The following is a 27861-nucleotide window of genomic DNA, read 5'->3' as shown; positions in this document are numbered from 1 at the left end:
CCGAAGAGCGCGCGAAGCTGGAGGCAGCGAAGAGGATGTGTGTGTCTCCTCAAATGGGCTTGATTGGGAATGTTTTCAACGAGGGTGGATTTCTTGCACTTTAAAACATCCAAGATCACACCTTCTACTGAATTGGTTGTTTACGAGTCCGGATAATTCTGATGGAATTATGTTGACAATTCTGGAATATAATTTATTTTGCAAATATCTTTGATCGCGACCAGAGAGGAAGACACTATTAGCTTCCTCTAATTATAACGTTACTTTAGGCTCCTTATTCAGTATAGGCTACTTCTGTCAACTGGAATACACAAAGGAACAAGGTGGAATAGTTTTTCTTCGTCCTATTTCTGTTCTGCAACCCACAGAAGACCTGCTGTTGTAGGCCTATGTGTTTCAAGTAATGGAAAAGAGGTGTTTCATTTTTTGACAAGCAAATGTCATAGTCAAAACGTACAGGACTGAGAGGGTAAGTTCAGCTGTGTTTTTGCTTGCGTGTAAAATGCATTTGTATAGTATATTGGCATCGATGGGATGCCCTGCGAACAACCACATTGAACGTTTGAGGAAATTAATGGCTTTAGCCAAATTCAGTTATTACCAGCAGTTGATGTCATATTAATTTGATAATAAACTAATACATAATTATGTTATCCAGAAAATGTATATAATTGCTTTGCTGACTTTGTTGTTAGACTCCGGATTTTTGTCGATTTAGATTCCGCTGGATCTTTGCTTTACTGCCTTGAACGTCGGAATAAGTCAACCTGGCCTCATGGCAATTAGTAAGATTTATTATGTAGATCTGACCCACTCTATTTAGTATTACACATTACATAATGAATGGAATAGCAGTCATACAATATCCTATGAATTACAGGACGTATAGTATGTACACATTGGATGACTTAAGTTATGATATTTGGAGGACATATAAACTCAGCAAAAAAAGAAACGTCCCTTTTTCAGGACCCTGTCTTTCAACGATAATTTGTAAAAATCAAAATAACTTCACAGATCTTCATTGTAAAGGGTTTAAACACTGTTTCCCATGCTTGTTCAATGAACCATAAACAATTAATGAACATGCACCTGTGGAACGGCTGTTAAGACACTAACAGCTTACAGACGGTAGGCATTTAAGGTCACAGTTATGAAAACGTAGGACACTAAAGAGGCCTTTCTACTGACTCTGAAAAACACCAAAAGAAAGATGCCCAGGGTCCCTGCTCATCTGCATGAACGTGCCTTAGGCATGCTGCATGGAGGCATGAGGACTGCAGATGTGGCCAGGGCAATAAATTGCAATGTCCGTACTGTGAAATGTCTAAGACAGCGCTACAGGGAGACAGAACGGACAGCTGATCGTCCTCCCAGTGGCAGACCACATGTAATAACACCTGCACAGAATCGGTACATCTGAACATCACACCTGCGGGACAGGTACAGGATGGCAACAACAACCGCCCGAGTTACACCAGGAACGCACAATCCCTCCATCAGTGCTCAGACTGTCCGCAATAGGCTGAGAGAGGCTGGACTGAGGGCTTGTAGGCCTATTGTAAGGCAGGTCCTCACCAGACATCACAACAACGTCGCCTATGGGCACAAACCCACCGTCGCTGGACCAGACAGGACTGACAAAAAGTGCTCTTCACTGACGAGTCGCGGTTTTGTCTCACCAGGGGTGATGGTCGGATTCGCGTTTATCGTCAAAGGAATGAGCCTTATACCGAGGCCTGTACTCTGGAGCGGGATCAATTTGGAGGTGGAGCGTCCGTCATGGTCTGGGCAATGTGTCACAGCATCATCGGACTGAGCTTGTTGTCATTGCAGGCAATCTCAACGCTGTATGTTACAGGAAAGACATCCTCCTCCCTCATGTGGTATCCTGACATGACCCTCCAGCATGACAATGCCACCAGCCATACTGCTTGTTCTGTGCGTGATTTCCTGCAAGACAGGAGTGTCAGTGTTCTGCCATGGCCAGCGAAGAGCCCGGATCTCAATCCCCTTGAGCATGTTTGGGACTTATTGGATCGGAGGGTGAGGGCTAGGGCCATTCCCCCCAGAAATGTCCGGGAACTTGCAGGTGCCTTGGTGGAAGAGTGGGGTAACATCTCACAGCAAGATCTGGCAAATCTGGTGCAGTCCATGAGGAGGAGATGCACTGCAGTACTTAATGCAGCTGGTGGCCACACCAGATACTGACTGTAACTTTTGATTTTGACCCACCCTTAGTTCAGGGACACATTATTACATTTCTGTTAGTCACATGTCTGTGGAACTTGTTCAGTTTATATCTCAGTTGTTGAATCTTATGTTCATACAAATATTTACACATGTTAAGTTTGCTGAAAATTAACACAGTTGACAGTGAGAGGACGTTTCTTTTTTTTCTGAGTTTAATATTATACGTCTTTCTCTGAGACCAGGTTGCTTTGTGCCTGCTAACAACAAAGGAGAATTACAGTGAGAATTTACATTGGTGGTTATAAAAATTAAAATAAAGTATTTTACCTTTATTTAACTAGGCAAGTCAGTTAAGAACAAATTCTTATTTACAACGCCGGCCAAACCTCTGGGCCAAGACTCTGGGCCAATTGTCTGCTGCGCTATGGTACTCCCAATCACTGCCGGATGTGAAATAGCCAGGATGGTTAGGAGAATAATGACACTGATGATTTATGTAAAAGACATGGAGACATGTTGGTTGGGTGGGGTTGGGGGAATGGAATGGGTGGTTGCGGGTGGAGGCTCACTTCCTTTTGTTTCTATTCCTCTACATGCTAAATTAATTATTACTTTTAAAACTTTTTAATATGATCATAATGATCAATACTTTGTATTTATGTACTTTTTTAAATGTTACATTTTTATTTTGGAGTGGCAGCCCACAATTAAATACAATATGAACTGAATATGCAAGTTAAGTTATATGAATTTGTATATTGAACCCCCCCACCAACGAAAAAATTACAACATAAATACAAATGACACACAAAAAAACATATTATACTTATTGGAGGTGCAAAGATGTAAATAAAATACCAAACGTCTGTCCAGTGAGTCCAGTCTGCATTAAGTCGTTTTCCTACTAGCAACCAAACCATTCACCCAGCCATTACTGATCTGTGTCCCTATCTCTGTCCACTGCCTCCCCAAAATGTAGATAAGAGGTAATCAATGTTATCTAATCTAACCTGCCTAGGTGAGTGAGATTGCCTAGCAGTAGCAGCGATGTCTCAACTGTACTACCGCAGGACAGACAACTCCTCCTACAGGGACCGGATTCCTCTGAGGATTGTCAGGGCCGAGTCTGAACTGTCTGGCCTGGAAAGGAACTACCTGGGAGCAGTGGAGAAAGGAGACTATGCCTCAGTCAAACAGGCTCTAGAGGTAGGGATGCAGGGCGGAGAGGAAAAGGGGAGGGAGTAAGGGAGGGGATGGTGGAGAAAGGAGACTATGCTTCAGTCAAACGGTCTCTGGAAGTAGGGAAGAAGGAAGGAGAGGGAGGGGGGAAGGAGCAAGTGGCGAGGGAGGGAGAAAGAGGTGGAGAGAGGGAGGAAGGTAGGGGGAGATTAAAGAGGCAGGAGAAAGCATACTATACTTCCATCAAACAAGCTCTAGAGGTAGGGATGGAAGGAGTAGAGGGATGGGAGATGGAGAAAGGGAAGAGGTGAGGGAGGGAGGGAGGGAGGGAGGGAGGGGAAAGGAGGAAGGAGTGGAGAGAGAGACAGGAAGAGGGAGGGAGGGAGGTACAATTTGCTATCTTGATACCGTAAAACTAAGTAATCATGCATTGTCATTCCCCCTCCCGCTTGTAGGAGGCAGAGATCTACTTCCGGATCAACATTAACTGTATAGACCCGTTGGGCCGCACAGCTCTGCTGATCGCTATAGAGAATGAGAACCTGGAGATTATAGAGCTGCTGCTCACCTATAACGTGTACGTCGGTGACGCTCTCCTACACGCCATCCGTAAAGAGGTGGTGGGGGCCGTGGAACTGCTGCTCAACCACAAGAAGCCCAGCGGGGAGAAACAGGTAGGATAGTTACAGCGTGCTTCCCAAATGGCACCCTGTTGTTGGGTGTTGGCTATAGTCACTTGGTGGAGGGGTGACTATAATAAATAGACATGTCGGGAAGATAGTCAAAATGACTTACAAAAACAAACAAACCATTACCAAAAATGTATTTCCTGGGTTGGCAGGTAGCCTAGTGGTTAAGAGCCTTGGGGACAGTAACTGTAAAGCTTGTTGGTTCAGTACTAAAAGGAAATCAAACTGAACTTTCCTACTGGTGTTAGGAAACATGCTGTGATTACTATGACAACAAAATGTCCCTACAGCCTACACAGATATGGACACTCTCCCCATCAGAACTTATAGAACACTGGCAAAGCCACCTGTGAGGGAGCTCAAGGTATTTCTATCTGGTGTGAATTACATATTTACCTGATTTATTTGATATTAATGGTTAACAATTCATATTTAACTAATAGTAAGACATTTCTGTCCTACTAATGCTGTGTTTTTATGGTTTCCACTCTAGTTCCCTACTCTAGTTCCCTGGAAGAGTTTAGACCAATCCCTCATTGTCTCATAATCAGCCTGGTATCCCGTGCAGATAACCAGGAGATGAACCAAGGTGGCTTATGGGAGGGGTGGAACCAGCCATGACTAAGCATTCTTAGTATCAGCTATATAACAAACAGCATTATCTAGTGGTCTCATTATTGCAATAATTAGTTGATATTAAATAAAGTTTGAAGAAATGACAAAGTCTCTTTCACTTCATTAGAATATTCCACCACACTGGCTTAGCCAGTGTTCTGTATGCTCTGAAGGGGAGAGTACACATATGTGGGTTGGGAGCGAGGGAGCTCCAAGAAGCGGCAACACACAAGGACATGCTCAAAGCATTAGAAATAAATGCACAAACTGAAGGAAAATAGCGTCACTCGAATTACACAGATAATTGGGCACTTGGGCGAACAAGTATTTAGCGTCTGTACACATGTTTAAAACAGTAACAATATTGGCATGTCATAATTAGGCCTAACTAAAGAGCACACAAGTGAGAGTGGGGCTGTGGCCATCACAGAAACGACCAGGCAAAACTCTTCCCAACAAATGATACAATATACTGAATTATGATATTAGGCTATTTGAACTCAACCATTTGTCTTGAAAAAATATATTTTAGTGTGGCTATTACTCTCATTTGTAGAGGGCCAAAAATACAACATGAAATGTAACTGGAAGACATACACAGTCCTGAAATGCAAACACTTAATCAAATTACAGCGTGCATTATCAAGGTTACATTTATGTTTTAGATAGTTTTAAACAAAGGACAGAAATAGAACAGAATACAGTAGGTCTGACACACACACACACACACACACACACACACACACACACACACACACACACACACACACACACACACACACACACACACACACACACACACCTACCATTACAGAGAAAGTCTATGGGGGCTGAACACTTCTCAAACACATTTTCAAAGAAAACTCCCACAGCACCAGAGTTGCTCTGAAACACTTTGGATTCAACTGAGGCCCTTTTAACTAGATGGACAAGAACGCATAGAGCCACCCATTTGGTTAGCTATTGAGACAATGTCTACATACACCATACTGTATTACATCTGAATTAGGATTCAGTCCCTCCATCAGATGGAGAGAGAGAGAGAGAGAGAGAGAGAGAGAGAGAGAGAGAGAGAGAGAGAGAGAGAGAGAGAGAGAGAGAGAGAGAGAGAGAGAGAGAGAGAGAGAGAGAGAGAGAGAGAGAGAGAGAGAGAGAGAGAGAGAGAGAGAGAGAGAGAGAGAGAGAGAGAGAGAGAGAGAGAGAGAGAGAGAGAGAGAGAGAGAGAGAGAGAGAGAGAGAGAGGAGTGTAATAGAAGAGTGTATTTACTTCCTGATTTTTCTATCAGAGGAGATTGTGGCATCTCTCTACTGTATCTCCAACTCTCTTTCTCTATCTCTTTCTCCACCTCTGTCACGCCCTGACCATATAGAGCCATTGTTTCTCTATGGTGTAGTAGGTCAGGGCGTGACTAGGGGGTGATCTAGTATATCTATGTCTATGTTGTGTTCTAGTTTCTTTTTCTATGTTGGTGTTTTGTATGGTTCCCAATTAGAGGCAGCTGGTTGTCTCTAATTGGGGATCATATTTAAGTAGTTATTTTTCCCACCTGTGTTTGTGAGATCTTGTTTATGTGTAGTTGCCTGTGAGCACTCCGTAGCATCACATGTTCGTCTATTCTTTATTGTTTTTTTTTCTTTTTGTGCGGTTGACTTATAATAAAAATATGTCGAACCGATATCACGCTGCGCTTTGGTCTGAATGTTCCTACGACGATCGTGACAACCTCTCTTTCTCCATCTCTACTGTATCTCCATCTCTCTTTCTCCACCTCTTTCTCCATCTCTACTGTATCTCCACCTCTCTTTCTCCATCTCTACTGTATCTCCAACTCTCTTTCTCCATCTCTACTGTATCGCCACCTCTCTTTCTCCATATCTACTGTATATCCACCTCTCTTTCTCCAGGTCTACTGTATCTGCACCTCTCTTTCTCCATCTCTCTTTCTCCATCTCTACTGTATCTCCATCTCTCTTTCTCCATCTCTACTGTATCTCCACCTCTCTTTCTCCATCTCTCTTTCTCCACCTCTCTTTCTCCAGCTATACTGTATCGCCACCTCTCTTTCTCCACCTCTCTTTCTCCATCTCTACTGTATCTCCACCTCTCTTTCTCCATCTCTACTGTATCTCCACCTCTCTTTCTCCATCTCTACTGTATCTCCACCTCTCTCCATCTCCACTGTATCTCCAACTCTCTTTCTCCATCTCTACTGTATCTCCACATCTCTTTCTCATCTCTACTGTATCTCCACCCCTCTTTCTCCATCTCTCTTTCTCCACCTCTCTTCTCTATCTCTGAATGTTCCTACGACGATCGTGACAACCTCTCTTTCTCCATCTCTACTGTATCTCCATCTCTCTTTCTCCACCTCTTTCTCCATCTCTACTGTATCTCCACCTCTCTTTCTCCATCTCTACTGTATCTCCAACTCTCTTTCTCCATCTCTACTGTATCGCCACCTCTCTTTCTCCATATCTACTGTATATCCACCTCTCTTTCTCCAGGTCTACTGTATCTGCACCTCTCTTTCTCCATCTCTCTTTCTCCATCTCTACTGTATCTCCATCTCTCTTTCTCCATCTCTACTGTATCTCCACCTCTCTTTCTCCATCTCTCTTTCTCCACCTCTCTTTCTCCAGCTATACTGTATCGCCACCTCTCTTTCTCCACCTCTCTTTCTCCATCTCTACTGTATCTCCACCTCTCTTTCTCCATCTCTACTGTATCTCCACCTCTCTTTCTCCATCTCTACTGTATCTCCACCTCTCTCCATCTCTACTGTATCTCCAACTCTCTTTCCCCATCTCTACTGTATCTCCACATCTCTTTCTCATCTCTACTGTATCTCCACCCCTCTTTCTCCATCTCTCTTTCTCCACCTCTCTTCTCTATCTCTACATCTCTTTCTCCATCCCTCTTTCTCCATCTCTACTGTATCTCCACCTCTCTTTCTCCATCTCTACTGTATCTCCACCTATTTTTCTCCATCTCTTTCTTCACCTATCTTTCTCCATCTCTTCTGAGGGAGTTTAGAGATAATGATAGTAAGGTCAGACTCCATCTCAACAACATGACCTAACTGGCAGCGATGCTAGTAATTGTTTCAACATAACTTTGTTATGCAGAAACATTATCTGGACCACACACGAATGCACGCACACCATCAGGAACATCAGAAATCAATGACAAGAAGGCCTGTGGTTTACGGGAACATCACTTAGATCTGAGTTGTTGCAGTAAAGGGAACAGTAATGTAATCCTGTTACCTAGTATTTCCTCATACTGTAAGTGAAGTGGCCACTCAAGTGCCTCCTTCCTTATCATCTCCTCCCAGAGGGAGACCAATCAGACTGTGTATGTGTCCCAAATGGTACCCTATTCCCTATATAGTGCACTACTTTTGACCAGAGCCCTATGATGGTGCCATTTGGGACTCACATTAAATGATTAAACCCTGTCAATCAGTCAATCAAATTGATTTATAAAGCAGATGTCATGAAGTGCTTTTACAGAAACTCAGCCAAACACCTCATAGAAAAAAACAATGCAGATATGTAGAAGCATGGTGGCTAGGAAAAACTCCCTAGAAAGGCAGGAACCTAGGAATAAACCTAGAGAGGAACGAGTCTCTGAGGGGTGGCCAGTCCTATTCTGGCTGTGTCCGGTGGAGATGATAAGATTACATGGTAATTAAGTATGGTAATTAAGGCCAGATCATTCTTCAAGATGTTCAAATGTTCATAGATGACCAGCAGCACTGAGGCCATGTCCGACGATACCCCAGGACAGGGCTAACCAGGCAGGATATAACCCTACCCACTTTGCCAAAGCACAGTCCCCACACTACCAGAGGGATATAAATAGACCACCAACTTATTACCCCTGAGACAAGGTGGAGTATAGCCCACGAAGATTTCCCTCACTGCAAGAACCCGAGAGGGCGCAAAATCGGATAGGAAGATCACGTCAGTGACTCAACCCACTCAAGTCGAGTATAGCGATATTCAATGTGATGCACCCCTCCTAGGGACAGCATGGGAGAGCACTAGCAAGAGAATGACTCATAGGGTCAGAGGCAGAGAATCCCATTGGAGAGAGGGGAGCCAGCCAGGCAGAGACAGCAAGGGTGGTTTGTCACTCCAGTGCCTTGCCATTCACGTTCGAACCCCTGGGCCAGACTTTTACTCAATCATAGGACCTACTGAAGAGATGAGTCTTCATTAATTAAAGACTTAAAGGTTGAGACCTAGTCTGCATCTCTCACATGGATCAGCAGACCATTCCATAAAATGTAGCTCTATAGGAGAAAGCCCTGCCTCTAGCTGTTGCTTAGAAATTCTAGAAACAATAAGGAGACATGCGTCTTGTAAGCTTACGTGTAGGTATGTACGGCAGAACCAAATTGGAGAGATAGTTAGGAGCAAGTCCATGTAATGCTTTGTAGGTTATCAGTAAAACCTTGAAATTAGCCCTAGCCTTAACAGGAAGCCAGAGGCTTGTGCTGGAGTAATATGATCAAATGATTTGTTTCTAGTCAAAATTTTAGCAGCTGTATTTAGCAATAGCTGAAGTTTGTTTAGTGCTTTATCCGGGTAGCCGGAGAGTAGAGTATTGCAGTAGTCTAATATTGAAGTGACAAAAGCACGGATTAGCTTTTCGGCATAATTTTTGGATTAAAAGTTTCATATTTTTGCTGTAATACGAAGATGAAAAAAGCTGCTCTTGAAATATTTTTGATATGTTCGTCAAAAGAGAGATCAGGGTACAGAGTAACACCAAGTGTCACGGCCGTCGTAAGGATTGGACCAAAATGCAGCGGGAATGTGTATGCTCATTTTCTTCTTTATTAAATAAATGAACACTGAACAAAAAGAACGATGAAAACAGTCCTGTCAGGCACACAGCTAAACAAGAAACAACTACCCACAAAAACCCCATGAAAAACACCACTACTTAATAGGACCTTCAATTAGAGGCAACGAGGAACAGCTGCCTCCAATTGAAGGTCAAAACAATAAACTAGACATAGAAATAGAAAAACTAGAAAATAGAACATAGAAATACAAAACATAGAACACTACCCAAAAACCCCGACAACACAAAACAAACACACCCCTGCCACGTCCTGACCAAACTACAATAACAAATAACCCCTTATACTGGTCAGGATGTGACACCAAGATCCTTCACAGTTTTATTTGAGATGACTGTACAACCATCAATATTAATTGTCAGATCAAACAGCAGATCTCTTTGTTTCTTGGAACATTTAACTAGCATCTCTGTTTTGTCCGTGTTTAAAAGTTTAAAAAATTCATTATGTCTGAAACAAAGTCTTCCAGGGTAGGCAATTTTGGGGCTTCACCAGGGTTCATCGAAATGTACAGCTGTGTATCTTCTGCATAGCAGTTAATGTTAACGTTATGTTTCCGAATAACATCACCAAGAGGTAGTATATATAGAGAAAACAATAGTGATCCTGAAACAGATCCTTGCATAGCTGGTCCTCTGTAATCAACACACACACACACACACACACACACACACACACACACACACACACACACACACACACACACACACACACACAGCTTCTCCTCAAGTAAATCCTAAACCATGTACATCTATTTTATTGGTTCATAAAGGAGACATTATGGCAGTATTGATATTGATTATACTACGATGTTGTTATGAATTCAGTTTTGTGTAATTCAGTTTTCCTTCTTCAATCGATATCTGGATTGAACACATATTTTGTCTCTTGCCCATCATCATCCCTATCTGACTATGACCCATATTTATCTCTTCCCCGCCCTCTCTCCAGGTTCCTCCCATCCTATTGGACAAGCAGTTCTCTGACTTCACTCCTGACATCACACCCATCATCCTAGCAGCTCACACCAACAACTATGAGATCATCAAACTGCTGGTGCAGAAGGGGGTGTCTGTGCCCCAGCCACATGAGGTGGGTCTGAAGCAGGATATATGCTATACAATGGTTTAGTACTATGGTAAATGATCAAATACTACATGCTACAGTATGATATAGTATGTAATGTAGTGCAGTACAATAGTCACAGCAGGCTACGCTACACTATACAGTATGATTCAATAGTAGAGTACAGAATGATAGCTACAATACTGCCCTCCCTCCACTAACTCTCCAGTACATATGTGTGTTCCAGGTGCGCTGTAACTGCATGGAGTGCGTGTCCAGCTCTGATGTGGATAGTCTGCGTCACTCCCGCTCACGTCTCAACATCTACAAGGCCCTGGCCAGCCCATCACTACTGGCCCTCTCCAGTGAAGACCCTTTCCTCACAGCCTTCCAGCTCTCCTGGGAACTACAAGAACTCAGCAAGGTGGGGTTTTTAACAGATATTTGCTAAGTTTATTGAATTTAATTAAATTGAGCTGGAGGATGAGTTTGAGTCAAAGAGTGAGGACTTGTCTCAACAGTGTACTTTATAAGCAGTTTATGGACTATTAATGTACATACTTCATTCTTATTTGAAACATAAGGCTTCCACAAGAGAGAGCCACAGACGCCGATCTTCTGCCTTTTAGGAGATGGACGGCGTTCCATGACAGTGTTTATTTGTGCTCGACTTTTAACTAACAGTTTATTCCTGTTCCAGGTGGGGAAACAGTTTATGTCGGAGTATAAGGAGTTCTCCTAGCAGTATAAAGACTTTAAAGATTTTTTAACTAGTTTATTGACTGTTAACTAACAGTTCCCGACTGTTTCAGGTGGAGAATGAGTTTATGTCGGAGTATGAGGAGTTATCTCAGCAGTGTAAACAGTTTGCCAAGGACCTGTTGGACCAAACCAGGAGTTCCAGAGAACTTGAGCTGATCCTGAACTACAGAGATGACATCAACCCTCTACTGGATGAGAACACCAATGACCTGGCCAGACTTAAACTGGCTATCAAATACACACAGAAAGAGGTAAGACATAACCAATGTTTCCTCAGGAAATTGTGTTTATTGTCATTTTTCTGCTTGTTGAAGCTTGGCCAGGTGACTCTCCCTCCCAATGTACAGCTGAGGGTTTTACATGTTGTATTTCAGTGGAAAAAGCATGAAGCTAACGTCTGCTGTTATCTTTAAAATAGGATTGAGAAGTAATAGATGGCCGGATTTGGGTGGAGACTTCCTATGGGAGTTGTAATTCTGTGGTAATCACCAGGCTGTGTCTGAAAATGGCATCCTTCCTTAGTAAAATAACACATTACTGGAGCTACACAACATGACCAAAAGTATGTGGACACCTGCTCGTCGAACATCTCATTCCAAAATCATGGGCATTCATATAGAGTTGGTCCCCTGTTTGCTGCTATAACAGCCTCTACTCTTTTGGGAAAGCTTTCCACTAATGTTTGAACATTGCTGCAGGGACATGCGTCCATTCAGCCACAAGAGCATTAGTGAGGTTGGGCGCTGATGTTGGGCAATTAGACATGGCTCGCAGTCTGCATTCCAATTCATCCCAAAGGTGTTTGATGGGGTTGAGGTCAGGGCTCTGTGCAGACCAGTCAAGTTCTTCCACACCAATCTCAACAAACCATTTCTGTATGGACCTCGCTTTGTGCACAGGGGCATTGTCATGCTGAAACAGTAAAGGTCCTTCCCCAAACTATTGGCAGTAAGTTGGAAGCACAGAATTGTCTAGAATGTATGCTGTAGCGTTAAGATTTCCCTTCACTGGAACTAAGGGGCCTAGCCGAACCATAAAAATTTGCTCCAGACCATTATTCCTCCTCCACCAAACTTTACAGTTGGTACTCTGCATTTGGGCAGGTAGCATTCTCCTGGCATTCGCCAAACCCAAATTGGTCCATCGGACTCCCAGATAGAGAAGCGTGATTCATCACACCAGAGAACACATTTCCACTGCTCCAGAGTCCAATGGCGGCGAGCTTTACACCACTCCAGCTGACGCTTGGGATTGGCATGGTGATCCTAGGCTTGTGTGCGACTGCTCTGCCATGGAAACCCATTTCATGAAGCTCCTGGCGAACAGTTATTGTGCTGATGTTGTTTCCAGATGCAGTTTGGAACTCGGTAGTGTGTGTTGCAACCGAGGACATACGATTTTTAAAAAGCTACGTTCTTCAGCACTCTGCGGTCCCGTTCTGTGAGCTTGTGTGGCCTATCATTTCATGGATGAGCCATTGTTGCTTCACAATTGTCACGATCCTCGTCTTCAGACGATATCGCGAAATCACTGTCGGAGAACGTGGACCAATACGCAGCAGGTTGTGTGCTCAACATCATGTTTAAACACGTTGATCACGAAAAAACAATAAATGCAGACAACACGACAGGAGACAGTTTCGCAGGCTATAACTAGCAGTGCAAAAAACAACTACCCACGAAACACAAAGACAAACACACCCCACTATATAGGACTCCCAATCAAAGGCAACTCAACACACCTGCCTTCAATTGAGAGTCCAACCCCAATTAACTAGACATATAAACACAGTCATAGACCAGTGACAAACCCCATAAACATACATCAACTCCCCTCTGCCACGTCCTGACCAAACTACAATAACCAAATATACTCTATACTGGTCAGGACGTGACAACAATAAGTTTCCACTTCACAATAACAGCACTTACAGTTGACCGGGGCAGCTCTAGCAAGGCAATAATTTGATGAACTGACTTGTTGGAAAGGTGGCATCCTATGAAGGTGCCACTTTGAAAGTCACTGAGCTCTTCAGTAAGGCCATTCTACTGCCAATGTTTGTCTATGGAGTTTGCATTCAATGGAAACATAAATACCTTATTTATATAAGTATACAGACCCTTTGCTATGAGACTCGAAATTGAGCTCGGGTGCATCCTGTTTCCATTGATGATCCTCGAGATGTTTCTACAACTTCATTGGAGTCCACATGTTGTAAATTCAATTGATTGGATATGATTTGGAAAGGCACACACCTTTCTATATAAGGTCCCACAGTTATATAAGGTCCCATGTCAGAGCAAAAACCAAGCCATGAGGTCGAAGGAATTATCCGTAGAGCTCTGAGGCAGGATTGTATAGAGGCATAGATCTGGGGAAGGTTACCAACAAAATTCTGCAGCATTGAAGGTCCCCAAGAACACAGTTGCCTCCCTCATTCTTAAATGGAAGAAGTTTGGAACCACCAAGACTCTTCCTAGAGCTGGCCGCCCGGCCAAACAGCATTCGGGGGAGAAGGGCCTTGGTCAGGGAGGTGACCAAGAACCCGATGGTCACTCTGACAGAGCTCCAGAGTTCCTCTGTGGAGATGGGAGAACCTTCCAGAAGGACAACCATCTCTGCATCACTCCACCAATCAGGCCTTTATGGTAGAGTGGCCAGATGGAAGCCACTCCTCAGTAAAAGGCACCTGACAGCACGCATGTAGTTTGAAAAAGGCACCTAAAGACTCTAAGACCACGAGAATCAAGATTCTCCGGTCTGAGGAAACCAAGACTGAACTCTTTGGCCTGAATGCCAAGCGTCACGTCTGGAGGAAAATGTCTGGCATCATCTTGACGGTGAAGTATGGTGGTCGCAGCATCATGCTGTGGGGATGTTTTTCAGTGGCAGCAACTGGGAGACTAGTCAGGATCGAGGCAAAGATGAATGGAACAAAGTACAAAGAGATCCTTGATGTAAACCTACTCAAGAGTTCAGACTGTGTAACGATCGTCATAAGGTGGAGACCAAGGTGCAGCATGGTAAGTGCTCATGTTTACTTTTATTTAACTCAGAACACTAAACAAAATAACGAAAAAGGAAAACGAACGGTACGTTCTGCAGGCTTACACAGAGCTGTACAGAAACAAGATCCCACATCTGAAGGAGGGAAAAAGGGCTGCCTAAGTATGATTCCCAATCAGAGACAACGATTGACAGCTGCCTCTGATTAGGAACCATACTCGGCCAAACACAAAGAAATACAAAAACTAGATTGCCCACCCCACATCACACCCTGACCTAACCAAACTAGAGGAATTAAAATGTCTCTCTAAGGTCAGGGCGTGACAGACCGGGGTAAAGGTTCACTTTCCAATAGGACAAAGACACTAAGCACACAGCCAAGACAACGCAGGAGTGGCTTCGGGACAAGTCTCTGAATGTCCTTGAGTGGCCCAGCCAGAGCCCAGACTTGAACCGAATCTCTGGAAATAGCTGTGCAGCAACACTCCCCATCCAACCTGACAGAGCTTGAGAGGATCTGAAGAGAGGAATGGGAGAAACTCCCCAAACAGGTGTGCCAAGTTTGTAGCGTCATACCCAAGAAGACTCGAGACAGTAATCGCTGTGATATTTCAGTGTTTTATTTTTTATAAATTTGGCAAACATTTCAAAAAATCTGTTTTTGCTTTGTCATTACGGGGTATTGTGTGTAGATTGATGCGGGGAAAAAAGCGATTTAATACATTTTCGAATAAGGCTGTAACGTAACAAAATGTGGAAAAAGTCAAGGGGTCTGAACACTTTCCGAATGCACTGTATAGTGTATGTCTCAGTCTGCTGTCCAGTCCCTTGATGGGAAAATAATGAAACATAATGATACAGCAATAATGATGCTACAAATACGATAATGCTCTGACTGAATGTTTCCTTGGAATACTGACTCACAATACATCTAAATTACACAGAAAGCAACATGTTACACAGGAAAACAACAACCTTGGCTACATTGCATATGGCACCCTATTCCCTATTTGTGGTCTTATCATGGCTGGTATGCCGTCAGTAGTTTGTGGGAATATTGTCTCATGTTAGGTGTACAGCACTATATTGTGAATGTTTGGTTTATGGTTGGTTGCTGCTAGACTTACTGTAGATGAGCATGTACAGTACAGTTATGAAATGGAAGTTGTGAAATGTTGCCCCCTCCTGAGTAGAATGGGATACTGCATCTGTTTTCACGTAGAGAGTGAAGAGGTCTGAGAACTGCAGAAAAAACACAAATTCATTGCTTAATACTTTAAACCCTTTCCATGAGATGGACATTTACAGTATGACACTGCTGAAAATACACAACATGCTATATCGCTTTAAGGTTAGGGATAGAACAGAGATAAGACTCCATAGAAAGACATTTATAAAGAACTCCATGTTCCTGTTTGAAAGAGTGCCTGTCTGTCAAATCTGTTCGTCATTAAACATCATTATGTTTTTGTCTCTGTGAGATTTGATAGAACCATCTGCTGAACATTTGCGCTGCTCTGTGTGACGTAAGGTTAATCTCAGTCTAATGGAATTACGAACAATTACAACCAAATGGATCCCCATCACTTAGAGCAGGGCATTGTGGGGGATGAGGTCATTAGTGAGGTCATCAGTCAGAGAGCGACTGAGACAGAGAGTGTTTTAGATAATGCTTGAGATGGATAGAGTGTTCCTTATCAAACCTTGTAAGCAGAGGCAGATCTGAGAGAAATACCCTTTTCACTCTACTGAGCCTAATTGAGCCGAACTGTAATGGTCTGGTTACACACCCACCACAGTTCCTGGAACTGTGCTGACAAGGACAATATGAAGAGAATGTATCCGACACAGCGCAGTACAGTGTGTGAAGAGGATATTAGAGAGGAACAGAGATGCCAGGGAGGGACACTTGGGACCAGGCCAAGATCAGCTGGTAACACTCATCAGAATGATCAGGCACATTAAGGTCATTAACAGCTGGAGGTGCTGCTGGACTAAACCAGACTAAACAGTCATTGACCGCTTCCCAAATAGCACATAGGGTGTAATTTGGGATGCACACGTAATGTAATCTGGGACGTCAATTGACCTCCTCCATTAGCTGAGTATGTTTACTGCTGTCAGTATTCTATATGCTGTACCCAACTGCCAAGGCTTGCTTAAGATGTGCCTGTTTTCGTGTCAGTTGTTTGTCAAGGTGGAGTGGAAAGCAAGTGAGAAAGAATATTTAACATTGTGAAGTTGCATTAGACACACAGGTCTCCAATAACAACTAATCAGTAATGTATCATAAAGGCTGACTCACTCTCTCTTTCTATCCATCCCTCCCTCCCCCTTCATACCCCCTCACTCATGCCTCTTTCTCCTCCCTCCCTCCATCTCCCTCCTCCAGTTTGTAGCCCAGCCCAACTGTCAGCAGCTGCTTGCGTCCCGTTGGTACGATGAGTTCCCTGGATGGAGGCGTCGTCACTGGGCAGGGAAGTTCCTAACCTGTGTCTTCATCGGCCTCCTCTTCCCCCTCTTCTCCCTCTGCTACCTGGTCTCTCCTAAGAGCCGCTATGGACACTTCATCAGGCAAGTAGCCTAGACATTAGAGAGGCAGGCCAGCAACTGAAGGGTTGCCAGTTTGAATCCCTGGTCTGATGGGAAAAAACTGTCAGGAAGCTGAAGTTGAATTTATGTTAGACCTAATGGAAATAAAGTAATCTTCTTCTACATCCTTAGGAAGCCCTTCATCAAGTTTATCTGCCACACAACGTCATATCTCACCTTCCTGTTCCTGCTGCTGCTGGCCTCCCAGCACATCGTTTCTACAGACCCTAACAGACAGGGGCCGACTCCTACTGTGGTGGAATGGATGATACTGCCCTGGGTACTGGGTAAGAGTGTGTGTGTGTGCGTGCGCAGAGGTGCACAACATGGTTGCTCAAGAAAGGAAAGACCCGGACACATGCTGCTCCCTCCAAAGTGATACATAACACGATGTCAACTCCACAGAAGGTCAGCTGATATAGAGCGTCTTTCGAGACATTCCACGTAGACTGCTATTGGTGTTAATGATGTTAGTTAATGACAATTCTGACAGGAAATGGTAGAAACCAAGCTTGTGTTTCAGACAAATACTCGATCTACCTTTTACAGCTCGTTTTCATGCATTGTACGCACACTGTATTGTAAGACAACCCAGCCCATGTGTTTCCTATGTAACTCCCATTACGGTGTTCTGTTCAGTGCAACCGCATGGCAGGATGCATGGGCTTGCTACCTGTCTACCTGTTCATACCTGTCTACCTGTCCTGTATCACCGCTTGATATGGCAAATGCGCCACCCTCAATCGCAAAGTGCTACAGAGGGTTGTGTGGTCAGCCCAGTACATCACTGAGGCCAAGCTCCCTGCAATCCAGGACCTCTATCAGGCGGTGTCAGAGGAAGGCCCGAATAATTGCCAAAGACTGCAGCCACCCAAGCCATAGTTCACTCTGCTACCATCCGGCAAATGGTACCGGAACGCCGGCTCTTGGACTAACAGGCTCCGAGACAGCTTCTACCCCAAGCCATAAGACTGCTAATTAGTTAATTAATGGTTACCCGGACTACTTACACTGACCCTATCTTGCACTGACTCTATGCACGCTCACTCACAAACTAGAACAACACTCTCACACAAAACCCATACACATTCAGATACACACACATGCACACACACACACACACACACACACACACACACACACACACACACACACACACACACACACACACACACACACACACACACACACACACACACACACACACACACACACACACACACACAGGATCTTAATTTGAGCCAGTTTACTACAGCAGGAAAATAATCCTGCAGCAACAGGAAATGTAAATGATAATGTGGATTATAATTAATGGACATTTTGGTAGGGGTTGATACATTTTTCGGTAGTGTAAATCAAGTCTGAAATTATAAACTTCAGAAGCCTTTTTAAAACTCAAATACACTACAAGTTTGCATTTTCTGCTATGCAGGAAAATTCTCACCAACATAAAAGTGATCAAATTAAGATCCTACATGTACACACACACATGCATGCAGAGTCACTTTAGCCAGCCTTCATGTACATATCTACCTGACATATCTCTTCCCCCTGCACATTGATCTGGTACTGGTACTCTGTATATACAGTAGCTCCATTCTTTTCTCTTTACTTTTTATTATAATTCTTTAACTCTGCATTGTTGGGAAGGGCTTGTAAGTAAGCATTTCACGGTTAAGTCTACACCTGTTCTATTCGGCGCATGTGACAAATACAATTTCATCTGATTTTGTCACATGCGTCATTGAAGGGGGACCAAAACGCAGCGGGTAAAGTGCTCATCTTCTTATTTTATTAAAGAAAACACTTAATCAAAATAAACAAATGACAAAACAGTCCAGTAAGGTGCACAGACTATACTAGAAACAACCACCCACAAACACAAGTGAAAACAAACACAACTAAATATGGCCTCCAATTTGAGACAACAACAACCAGCTGCCTCTAATTGGAGGTCATTGCCAAAACTCACATAGAAATAGAAAAGCTAGATATAAACATAGAAATAGTAAAACTAGAACCTAAACCCAAAATACCCAAACACACAAAACAAACACCCCCCCTGCCACGCCCTGACCAACTATAATGACAAATAACCCCTTTTACTGGTCAGGACGTGATAGATTTGATTTTAACACTCCCTCTTCACCTGAGGAATGTGGCCATAGGTCAGAGAAGTGAGAGAGACATGATAGATTAGTTCTGCCCGGCGTCAGACAGACATGACAACCTTAACCCTAACTCTAGGACGGCATCCCAAATAACCCACAAAACAACCCCAAACTTAAAGGGAGGGAAGGGAGGGTGGCCACCGTCAACGACGGCTCCCGTGCTACACCCCCCCCAATCCTCCAACTACGGAGGTGGCTCTGGCTCTGGGCTTAGTCCCCATTCTGAAAACTCTGGGCTGCGCGGCGTCGCTGGAGACTCCGGGCTGAGGGGCGTCGCTGGAGACTCACGGCTGAGGAGCGTCGCTGGAGACTCACGGCTGAGGAGCGTCGCTGGAGACTCAGGGCTGAGGAGCGTCGCTGGAGACTCCGGGCTGAGGAGCGTCGCTGGAGACTCCGGGCTGAGGATCGTCGCTGGAGACTCAGGGATGTAGACCGTCTCTGCAGGTTCCTGACTGTAGGCCGTCTCTGTCGGTTCCGGACTGTAGGCCGTCTCTGTCGGTTCCGGACTGTAGGCCGTCTCTGTCGGTTCCGGACTGTAGGACGTCGCCGGAAGCACTGGACGGGGAACTGTCGCCGGAAGCTCTGGACGGGGAACTGTCGCAGGAAGCTCTGGACGGGGAACTGTCGCCGGAAGCTCTGGACGGGGAACAGTCGCCGGAAGCTCTGGACGGGGAACTGTCGCCGGAAGCTCTGGACGGGGAACTGTCGCCGGAAGCTCTGGACGGGGAACTGTCGCCGGAAGCTCTGGACGGGGAACTGTCGCCGGAAGCTCTGGACGGGGAACTGTCGCCGGAAGCTCTGGACGGGGAACTGTCACCGGAAGCTCTGGATGGGGACTGCGCACTGGAGGCCTGATGCGTGGGGCTGGCTTAGGAGGCGCCAGACTAGTAACCCGCACCACAGGGCTAGTGTGAGGAGCAGGAACAGGACGTACTGGGCTGGGCAGGCGCACTGGAGGCCTGATGCGTGGGGCTGGCTTTGGAGGCGCCAGAACAGTAACACGCACCACAGGGCTAGTGCGAGGAGCAGGAACAGGACGTACCGGACTGGGCAGACGCACTGAAAGCCTGATGCGTGGGGCTGGCTTTGGAGGCGCCAGACTAGTAACATGCACCTCAAGGTTAGTGCGGAGAGCAGGAACAGGATGTACTGGACTGGGCTGACACACTGGAGGAAGAGTACGAGGAGCAGGATACACTGGGCCATGAACCCTCACCGGCGGTCTGATGCTTGCAACTTGCATCACCGGTCCTGGCTCGATGCTGGCTCTAGCATGACACCTGTGAGGAGCTTTCACCAAGCACACCGGGCTGTAGCTGCGTACTGGCGATACCGTGCGTATCTCCGCATAACATGGTGCTTGCTTGATCCGTCGCTCCCCATAGTAAGCACAGGTGCTCCTTTGTGCCCTTTCCGCCAGTACCTCTCTCCGGAATCTCGCGTCAAGCTCCTCGCTTGATTCCTTGACTGGCTCCTTTTTGCTCCACGGCTCCCTCCTGTACGCCCGGGAAGTTAGGTCAGGGCTCCCCCTGACTTAGCCCAACTCCCTGTATGCCTCCCCCAAAACATTTTTGGGGCTGCCTCCTCACCTCCTGAAATGGAGGATATAATGCCTCATACCTCCGTCGTTCCCTCTTAGCTTCCTCCAGCTCCTCCTTCGGGCGCTGGTACTCCCCAGCCTGGCTCCATGGACCCTGACCATCGAGGATCTCCTCCCATGTCCATGTCTCCAAATAGCTCTCCTGCTGCTCCTTCCTCCGCTGCTTGGTCCTTCTTTGGTGGGTGGTTCTGTCACATGCGTCGTTGAAGGGTACCAAAACGCAGCGGGTCAAGTGCTCATCTTCTTATTTTATTAAAGAAAACACTTAATCAAAATAAACAAACGACAAAAACAGTCCAGTAAGGTGCACAGACTATACTAGAAACAACCACCCACAAACACAAGTGAAAACAAACACAACTAAATATGGCCTCCAATTTGAGACAACAACAACCAGCTACCTCTAATTGGAGTTCATTGCCAAAACTCACATAGAAATAGAAAAGCTAGATATAAACATAGAAATAGTAAAACTAGAACCTAAACCCAAAATACCCAAACACACAAAACAAACACCCCCCCTGCCACGCCCTGACCAACTATAATGACAAATAACCCCTTTTACTGGTCAGGACGTGATAGATTTGATTTTAACACTCCCTCTTCACCTGAGGAATGTGGCCATAGGTCAGAGAAGTGAGAGAGACATGATAGATTAGTTCTGCCCGGCGTCAGACAGACATGACAACCTTAACCCTAACTCGGCATCCCAAATGGCACCATATTCCCTATTTAGATCACTACTTTAGACCAGGCCTCAATTGGCCCTCGTCAAAAGTAGTGCACTATTTAGGGAATAGGGTGAGTTACATAGGGCTCTGGTCAAAAGTAATGCACTTTGCAATGGATAGGATGCCATTTGGGACATAATTAACCCTGCTGGTCTGTCTCTGTCCTATAGGCTTCATCTGGACAGAGATTAAACAGATGTGGGATGGAGGATTCCAGGACTATATCCATGACTGGTGGAATCTCATGGACTTTGTTATGAACTCTCTGTACCTGGCTACCATTTCTCTGAAGATCGTTGCCTATGTCAAGGTACTGTATGATGGTTGTTGTGTACTCTCCCACAGTAGACGCTGACCTCTCCCCTCTCTGTCTCTCCCTCTCTCCCACAGTAGACTCTGACCTGTCCCCTCTCTGTCTCTCCCTCTCTCCCACAGTAGATTCTGACCTCTCCTCACTCTGTCACTCCCTCTCTCCCACAGTAGACTCTGACCTCTCCCCTCTCTGTCTCTCCCTCTCTCCCACAGTAGACTCTGACCTCTCCCCTCTCTGTCTCTCCCTCTCTCCCACAGTAGACTCTGACCTGTCCCCTCTCTGTCTCTCCCTCTCTCCCACAGTAGACTCTGACCTCTCCCCTCTCTGTCACTCCCTCTCTCCCACAGTAGACTCTGACCTCTCCCCTCTCTGTCTCTCCCTCTCTCCCACAGTAGACTCTGACCTCTCCCCTCTCTGTCTCTCCCTCTCTCCCACAGTAGACTCTGACCTGTCCCCTCTCTGTCTCTCCCTCTCTCCCACAGTAGACTCTGACCTCTCCCCTCTCTGTCACTCCCTCTCTCCCACAGTAGACTCTGACCTCTCCCCTCTCTGTCACTCCCTCTCTCCCACAGTAGACTCTGACCTCTCCCCTCTCTGTTTCTCCCTCTCTCCCACAGTAGATTCTGACCTCTCCCCTCTCTGTCTCTCCCTGTCTCCCACAGTAGACTCTGACCTCTCCCCTCTCTGTCACTCCCTCTCTCCCACAGTAGACTCTGACCTCTCCCCTCTCTGTTTCTCCCTCTCTCCCACAGTAGATTCTGACCTCTCCCCTCTCTGTCTCTCCCTGTCTCCCACAGTAGACTCTGACCTCTCCCCTCTCTGTCACTCCCTCTCTCCCACAGTAGACTTTGACCTCTCCCCTCTCTGTCTCTCCCTCTCTCTCACAGTAGACTCTGACCTCTCTCCTCTCTGTCTCTCCCTCTCTCCCACAGTAGAGTTTGACCTCTCCCCTCTCTGTCTCTCCCTCTCTCTCACAGTAGACTCTGACCTCTCCTCTCTGTCACTCCCACTCTCCCACAGTAGACTCTGACCTCTCCCCTCTCTGTCTCTCCCTCTCTCCCACAGTAGATTCTGACCTCTCCCCTCTCTGTCTCTCCCTGTCTCCCACAGTAGACTCTGACCTCTCCCCTCTCTGTCACTCCCTCTCTCCCACAGTAGACTTTGACCTCTCCCCTCTCTCTCTCCCTCTCTCTCACAGTAGACTCTGACCTCTCCCCTCTCTGTCTCTCCCTCTCTCCCACAGTAGACTCTGACCTCTCCCCTCTCTGTCTCTCCCTGTCTCCCACAGTAGACTCTGACCTCTCCCCTCTCTGTCTCTCCCTCTCTCCCACAGTAGACTCTGACCTCTCCCCTCTCTGTCTCTCCCTCTCTCCCACAGTAGACTCTGACCTGTCCCCTCTCTCTCTCCCTCTCTCCCACAGTAGAGTCTGACCTCTCCCCTCTCTGTCTCTCCCTCTCTCCCACAGTAGACTCTGACCTCTCCCCTCTCTGTCTCTCCCTCTCTCCCACAGTAGACTCTGACCTCTCCCCTCTCTGTCACTCCCTCTCTCCCACAGTAGACTCTGACCTCTCCCCTCTCTGTCTCTCCCTCTCTCCCACAGTAGATTCTGACCTCTCCCCTCTCTGTCTCTCCCTGTCTCCCACAGTAGACTCTGACCTCTCCCCTCTCTGTCACTCCCTCTCTCCCACAGTAGACTCTGACCTCTCCCCTCTCTGTCTCTCCCTCTCTCTCACAGTAGACTCTGACCTCTCCCCTCTCTGTCTCTCCCTCTCTCCCACAGTAGACTCTGACCTCTCCCCTCTCTGTCTCACCCTCTCTCCCACAGTAGACTCTGACCTCTCCCCTCTCTGTCTCTCCCTCTCTCCCACAGTAGACTCTGACCTCTCTTCTCTCTGTCTCTCCCTCTCTCCCACAGTAGACTCTGACCTGTCCCCTCTGTCTCTCCCTCTCTCCCACAGTAGACTCTGACCTCTCCCCTCTCTGTCACTCCCTCTCTCCCACAGTACAGTGGCTTCAGGGCCAGGAACGAATGGCAGATGTGGCATCCTACCTTGGTAGCAGAGGCTGTGTTTGCCATCGCTAACATCTTCAGCTCCCTCCGCCTCATCTCTCTGTTTACGGCTAACTCCCACCTGGGACCTCTACAGGTCAGGATTATCATACTACATTTACATGATTTGTCATTTAATACTATGTTTCTGTCATTATGTCCAGGAGCAGTATGTATTAAGCATCTTAGAGTAGGACTGCTGATTTAGGATCAGTTGTTCCTTTTAATTCACAATTAATAATATTACATGGTCAGGGGGGACCTGATCCTAGATCAGTATTCATACTCTGAGAAGATTGATACATACAGTATGGCCCCTGATCTGTAAAGCACCGAGCTGCAATTTATTGTATGAAAGGTTCTCGTTTATGATGATGATTATGATGATGAGTATGACGATAATCCTCATTATTCCAGATCTCTCTGGGCAGGATGCTGCTGGACATCCTTAAGTTCCTGTTTATCTACTGCCTGGTTCTCTTGGCCTTCGCTAACGGGCTCAACCAGCTCTACTTCTACTATGAGACAGACGAGGGATTGAAGGGTTGCAAGGGCATCCGCTGTGAAACACAGAACAACGCTTTCTCAACGTTAGTAAAGACCATGCATTATAATGTGTTCATTTGTAACATGTTTAAGTTTTGGTAGGGTTAAAAAATTCTGGTAACTTTCCCAAAATGTCCGCAATCAGGAGGCAATTAGCAGGAAAACCAGGAATTTCTGGAATTTGGGGAAAGTTACTGAAATTTTGCAACCATACATTTTTTTTAATTTAGATGGATATGTATGTTTTGCCAATTGGCTGGATTAGGGCAAAACTGAAATGGCAGCCTTTTATGATATATTGACTATTCTTTTAGATCCTGCTTACCTTATATATTTAGAAATATAACCCCCCCTCTCTCATCCCTTTCTCTCTCTCTCTCTCGCACTCTCTCTCACTCTCTCTCACTCTCTCTTTCATCTGTCTCTCTCTCGCTTTCATCCCTTTCTCTTGCTCTCTCTTTCATCCCATTCTCTCTCTCTCTCCCTCTCATCTCTCGCTCTCTCCTCTAGGTTGTTTGAGACACTCCAGTCATTGTTCTGGTCTGTCTTTGGGTTGATCAGTCTGTATGTGACCAACGTGGAGGCAGACCACCAGTTCACAGAGTTTGTAGGGGCCACCATGTTCGGAACCTATAATGTCATCTCTCTGGTGGTTCTACTCAACATGCTGATCGCCATGATGAACAACTCATACCAACACATCGCTGTGAGTGAAACCCTAACCTTAACCCTAACGCTAACCCTAGCCATGATGAACAACTCATACCAACACATCGCTGTGAGTGAAACCCTAACCTTAACCCTAACGCTAACCCTAGCCATGATGAACAACTCATACCAACACATCGCTGTGAGTGAAACCCTAACCTTAACCCAAACGCTAACCCTAGCCATGATGAACAACTCATACCAACACATCGCTGTGAGTCTAACGCTATCACTGGAAAGCTAAATTATTAATTCATTCACTTGTTTGTGAGCCCAACAACCTGTCTGCGGTCATTTTATATCACACAGTTTTGTTCATATCACTTGTTCAGATGCTTATCATGTGTTGTTTCTGTTCAGGATCATGCAGACATTGAGTGGAAGTTTGCAAGAACCAAGTTGTGGATGAGTTACTTTGAAGAGGGAGGGACTCTGCCTTCTCCATTCAACATCATCCCTAGCCCCAAGTCAATCTGGTACTTCATCTGCTGGATCAGGAAACACATCTTCAAGATCACCAGGGCCAAGAAAACAGAAACATTTGGAACCATAGGGGTGAGGATGAAGTCTCTAGTCTACATCAACAATCATTTTACTGAACAGTAGGGTTGTAAAATGTCAGTAATTTCCCCCAAATTCCCAGGTTTTCCAGAAATCCTGGTTGGATTTCCTGGATTTCATGTTTATTCCCCTCTGATTCCGGGAATCATCCAGCTGGGATTTCTGGAAGACCTGGGAATTTGGGGAAAGTTACCGGAATTCTGCAACTCTACTGAACAGTTCACAGTTGAATATTCTACTTCTTCTCTTCTCCTCTAGCCCCAGAAGGTTGTTCTCAACAAATTATCATGAATGAAATGACCTGTTCTTCCCAGAATGGTTAGACGTGCGTCATGAGACATAACTGTTCTGATAGCATCAGCAGTTAGAAGTTAAAGGGATAGTTCGGGATTTGGGCAAATAACCATTTTTATGTCTCTGCATCCAGTATGAAGGGAGTTACTAGTACTTTCGCAAGCCAATGCTAACTAGTATATGCGCTAGTTTGGCGAAAAAGAATAGTGCAAAGACTGGAAGTCTTCACATACAGTTAGTTAGCATTGGCTCACAAAACAACCTCTACCTTCCTTCATACTGGATCCAGAGACATTAAAATGGTATCCCCGAGTTCATCTGACTCTGGAGAAGAAGATAAAGGGTTTCATTGCCCAACTCCCAAACTCTCCCTTTAACAGAGAATGGGCAGGTGATGACAGAGCTAGCTGGCCAACTCTCCACCAAGAAGGAAATCACATGAACTGATTAGTCATGCTGCCTGGTGTGCTTTTGGAGTAAGTTAATGTTCCTCTTTTGTAGAGACGGGCTGCTATAAACGTAAGAATAAACCACCAGTATCAGGTATTTATGTTTATATTTAAATTGATTATTTCTCATTCATTATGTGTCAGTTTTCAATGTTTTTTATTCTGTAGATGCACATATTTTGAACTAGATTTTTCCCAAATGGCACCCTATTCTCTATATAATGCACTACTTTTGACCAGAGTCCCGGTGAAAAAGTAGAGCTCTCTGGCCCGGTCAAAAAGTAGAGCTCTATGGCCTGATCAAAAAGTAGAGCTCTATGGCCCCGGTCAAAAGTAGTGCACTACAGCATATAGCGAATAGGATGCCATTTGGGACGCATCCCTGTACCTGTCCACTCTCAGGATTATGTTTTCCGTATTATCTACAGAAGTTGTTAGTAACCCAGGAGTGGATGCATTTGATATGATTCTATCAACCTGTGGACTGTGTTGTTTTCAGGAGGTTTTGAGGAACCTGGTGAAGAGATATGTAGCAGCCATGATCAGAGATGCCAAGACAGAGGAAGGATTGACTGAGGAGAACTTTAAGGTAAGGTTTGGTTTCCTCTGACATTCCACATTTCTTTAAAAAATAATCTGAATTCAGCACCAGACAGGGACTACAAACGAAAAATAAGCATTGTTTCTATCTCCGGCAATGAATTATAGATGACGTGCAATGTCCACTGTAAATGTCATAAATAGATAAAAAGGTTTATGTGTGTATGTTTCTTTCCCCAGGAGCTGAAGCAGGACATCTCCAGCTTTAGGTATGAGGTCCTGGGGATGATGAAGGGGAAGGTGGGGCCTGGGGGTGGGGGTGGGGGCGTGGCTATAGCAGGAAGTAAACCCAGTGAAGGGGCAGGGGCCTCCAGTCTGGTCTACCCTGACCACTCCTTCAAGTACTCCCCCAAGTTCCCCCCGGCCACGCTTAAGACCAACATGTTTCACGTCACCACATCCATGCTCCAGCAGAGGTCAGCCCCCTCCTCCACCTCCTCGTCCACATCCCCTTCCACCTCTCAGGGCTTGGACCGACTGGTCAACGGCTCTGTGGTACCCTCTTGGACCTCCACTGACACCTCCTCCATCCCCACCTCCTCCACTTCCATCTCCTCTCGCTCCTCCACTCCCTCCATCAAAGACGGACCGGCCAGGAAAGACATCTGTGACTTTGGGCTCTACTCTGTGTCTGAGGAGATGGGGGAGGCTGACCTGGAGGAGCTGGACTGTGATGGAGAGAAGGAGGAGCAGGGTGGAGCAAGGGAGAGGACGTGTACAGAGAAGGAAGAAAACGAAGAGAGGGGAGAGAGAAGAGACAAGGGTCCATGTTAAAACAGACTGTTGAGGATGAGACTGCTACGTAGAAGGACTATAGAGTGAATACTGTTCAAAAGACCACAAGCGACTTGAATGTATCATT

The 27861-nt window shown here is 45.6% G+C and overlaps 1 protein-coding gene across 1 annotated transcript; it reads left to right on the top strand.

Moving 5' to 3' along the window:
- LOC106612758 (short transient receptor potential channel 4) lies at positions 1–27773 on the top strand. The gene is made up of 16 exons (XM_045687014.1): positions 1–469; positions 3212–3399; positions 3828–4046; positions 10502–10642; positions 10863–11039; positions 11428–11628; positions 16776–16961; positions 17112–17262; positions 21648–21787; positions 23795–23938; positions 24259–24431; positions 24898–25093; positions 25456–25650; positions 26452–26493; positions 26899–26988; positions 27180–27773. Exons 2-16 carry the CDS (start codon positions 3241–3243, stop codon positions 27771–27773), a joined length of 2808 nt encoding a protein of 935 aa, XP_045542970.1. The 5' UTR covers positions 1–469; positions 3212–3240.
- The last annotated feature ends 88 nt before the right edge of the window (positions 27774–27861 follow it).

This window comes from Salmo salar, chromosome ssa09 (genome assembly GCF_905237065.1).
Source record: "Salmo salar chromosome ssa09, Ssal_v3.1, whole genome shotgun sequence".
Classification (NCBI taxonomy): domain Eukaryota; kingdom Metazoa; phylum Chordata; class Actinopteri; order Salmoniformes; family Salmonidae; genus Salmo; species Salmo salar.
Note: the sequence above shows the minus strand (reverse complement) of the source record. Positions and strands in the feature narration are given on the sequence as shown.

What these genes read in the sequence shown, in the direction of transcription:
- LOC106612758 (XM_045687014.1), top strand. Translation starts at nt 3,241, where the DNA reads ATGTCTCAACTGTACTACCGCAGGACAGACAACTCCTCCTACAGGGAC. An exon ending in CAGAACAACGCTTTCTCAAC is followed by an intron (nt 24,432 to 24,897) that starts GTTAGTAAAGAC and finishes TCTCTCCTCTAG; the next exon opens with GTTGTTTGAGACACTCCAGT. An exon ending in ACTCATACCAACACATCGCT is followed by an intron (nt 25,094 to 25,455) that starts GTGAGTGAAACC and finishes GTTTCTGTTCAG; the next exon opens with GATCATGCAGACATTGAGTG.